We start from the raw sequence: 2,873 nt of genomic DNA, 5'->3' as shown, positions 1-2,873 counted from the left end.
GGGGGGGTGGCTGTGGGTGCTCGCAGGCAGATCGGGGGCCCTGTCGGGGAGGGGCCGGCGAGGCTGGGGGGTCACCGTCTCCTGCCCCCAGGGAACGAGTTTGTCCGTCACAACGCCCGGCAGCTGACGCGGATCTACCCCAGCGGGCTGAGGACTGACTCCTCCAACTATGACCCGCAGGAGATGTGGAACGTGGGCTGCCAGCTCGGTAGGGCCCAGCTGGGGTCTGAGGGGGGACGTGGGGTGGGACCCTGGGCCCCAATCCCAAGTGAACACCCCAGGGTCCTAGGGACCCGGCCTGGGGCCACAGGGCTCTGGGCACCCCGAGGGAGAGCCGGGCGCTGGCCTGTTCGACCCGACCGGGGCCTGGCACAGCTGGGGCCCCGTGGGATCCTCCAGCAGGGGCCGGCCCCTCTGAATTACTGCTGCAGTGGCAGTAGGGGGCACTGTGCTGCCAGGGGCCCTCGTGAGCGGTAACACTGAGCCCCCAACCCATGGGTGTGACTGGCCCCAGCGGCTGGGCTAGTGGTGCTGGGCTCCTGGCTAAGTGTCTCCTGCCCTGGATACAGCAGCGTCCTTCACTTCCTGTCCTAAACTGCTGTGCGCTAGTTCAGCGGGGCGGGGGGAGAGAAGGGTTAACGAGCACATGTTCTGAGAGCTCGTGGGGAGCCCCGGCTGGAAGGGGCGTCCGGGTCCCACTGCCGCAGCCCCACAAGCCCCGTCCGCCTCTTTCCCCGCAGTGGCCCTGAATGTGCAGACGGCCGGGGCGGAGATGGATCTGTGCGACGGGCTCTTCCGGCAGAACGCCCGCTGCGGCTACGTGCTGAAGCCGGCTTTCCTGAGGGACGCGGAAACCGCCTTCGACCCCGACAATCCCCGGAGCAGGGCCGGGGGCGGCCCCTGGAGCCTGGCGATTCAGGTACGCCAGCCTCCTGCAGGAGCGCTGCCCGGGGGCCTCTCTCTATGGGCAGGAAAGGAGAGGGGGTAGGGGGTGCCTGGGCGCAGGGGGATGGGGAGGTTTCATTGTGCCCCATGACGGAGCTGGGGCCCAGAGGCCGGTCCTGGGTGCAGCGTCCCGGGCAGTGTTCGGGGAGCAGCCTGCCCCGTGCCTGCAGAGGACCCAGCTGCTGGCTCTGGGAGAGCTCCCAGGGCCCGCACAGCTGCCGGTTCCCCGAGCTCAGGGGCCCTCGGCCGCTGCCTGGTGTCGCCGCAGGTCATCAGCGGGCAGCAGCTCCCCAAGGTGGCTGGCAGCAAGGCGAGCGCCATCGTCGACCCCCTGGTGCGCGTGGAGATCCACGGCGTCCCCACCGACCAGGCCAGGCTGGAGACCCAGGCCGTCGATAACAACGGTGAGTCCGGCCTCAGGTGGGTGAGCCTGGCCCGCTCCAGGGGCAGCCCCGCCAGCAGCCGGCAGCTCCGGCCCAGCTGACCCCATCCCCAGGCCCTGACCCCATCTCCGCCTCCCCCTCCAGGCTTTAACCCCCACTGGGGCGAGACGCTGTGGTTCAAGGTGCACGTCCCTGAACTGGCCCTCGTGCGCTTCGTGGTGGAGGATTACGACAAGACGTCCAGGAACGACTTTGTGGGCCAGTTCACCCTGCCCTTCGCTAGCATCAAATCAGGTGAGCGCCAGGCCCGGCTGCTTCGGTCCGGCCCACGGCTCGCTCCCCCCACCGCTGGGGGCTCGGCCAGGGCAGGGGGCTTGAGCCAGAGCTGTGTGGCCATGGCAGTGCCAGGGGGAGCATGCCAGGGCCAGGAGGGCAGTAGCTAGCCAGGAGAGCGCTGGAACAAGAGCCAAGCCACTGTGCCTCTGATAGTCCCCCCACGGAGGGGGGAGGGCGTTTGGAGAGTAGCATGGAGCGGGCAGTTGGAGGGGGAAGGGCTGGGAAGGGCAGAGGAGTGGGCGACCTTCAGCTAGTTTGGGATGCGAGATCCCTGCCCAAGGAAGCATGGGACTCGTTAGGGGCTAACGAGGAACCAAGAGGGGACGTTGGGCTCCGTGCTGGAGAAGGGCGCGGTACAGACGCTGGAGGGGGCGGGAGACCCAACACTGGGGGCAGTTGAAATCAGGCTGGAGGAAGCCACCCTACAATAGACCCCAGGGGAGCATCTCCCGCCCGGGCCCGGGAGCCCACAACTCCTCCAGTGGGGCCTGCCGGGTCCGACCCAGCTCACTGGTGTCTCCCTGCAGGTTATCGTCACATCCACCTCCTGTCCAAGGACGGCATGGCCATCCCACCCTCCTCGCTCTTCGTTCACGTCCAAATCACGGAGCTTCCCTACCCCGAGTAGCAGCCGAGTGGGTCACGCCAGCCCCCTGTACCACCCGTTAACAGCCCTGTCCCGACAGCTGCTGGAGAGACGCCGCCCTGCCCTGCCCTGCCCTGCCCTGCCCAGCCCAGCCTGCTTCCTGCCCGAGGCGGCTTTGCACGACGCTTGTTTTCTTTTGAACCTGCCTGTAGCTGTTTGGGGTGCTGCTATTTTGCGCCCGATGGTTGCCTGGATCTCAGCCAGGCTGGGAGGCAGGTGACTGCCCCCCGCCAGGGGCGGCTCTATGTATTTTGCCACCCCACGCACGGCAGGCAGGCGGCTTTTGGTGGCATGCCTGCGGGAGGTCCGCTGGTCCCACGGCTTCAGCATACCTGCTGCCGAATTGCTGCTGAAGCCACGGGACCGGCGGACCTCCCGCAGGCGCACCGCTGAAAGCTCCCCGACTGCCGTCCCCACAGCGACCGGCAGGCCACTCCCCACAGCTTGCCGCCCCAGACACACGCTTGGAGCGCTGGTGCCTGGAGCCGCCCCTGCCCCTCACCATGTGGCTCCAACCCGGCATCCCCCGCACCGCTCTGCCCTGGGGCTGCGGGCATGATCGT

At 68.2% G+C, this 2,873-nt stretch overlaps 1 protein-coding gene across 1 annotated transcript in view; it reads left to right on the top strand.

Moving 5' to 3' along the window:
• Window positions 1-2,580, top strand: part of PLCD4 (phospholipase C delta 4) — a 13,967-nt gene extending 11,387 nt beyond the window's left edge. The window contains exons 11-15 of the mRNA XM_034786558.1: window positions 92-208; window positions 741-919; window positions 1,214-1,349; window positions 1,473-1,622; window positions 2,192-2,580. Of these exons, the coding sequence (XP_034642449.1) occupies window positions 92-208; window positions 741-919; window positions 1,214-1,349; window positions 1,473-1,622; window positions 2,192-2,292 (683 nt within the window). The 3' untranslated portion in view covers window positions 2,293-2,580. The remainder of the gene's footprint in view (window positions 1-91; window positions 209-740; window positions 920-1,213; window positions 1,350-1,472; window positions 1,623-2,191) is intronic.
• Window positions 2,581-2,873: the final 293 nt, after the last annotated feature.

This window comes from Trachemys scripta, chromosome 11 (genome assembly GCF_013100865.1).
Source record: "Trachemys scripta elegans isolate TJP31775 chromosome 11, CAS_Tse_1.0, whole genome shotgun sequence".
Taxonomy (NCBI): Eukaryota; Metazoa; Chordata; order Testudines; family Emydidae; genus Trachemys; species Trachemys scripta.
Note: the sequence above shows the minus strand (reverse complement) of the source record. Positions and strands in the feature narration are given on the sequence as shown.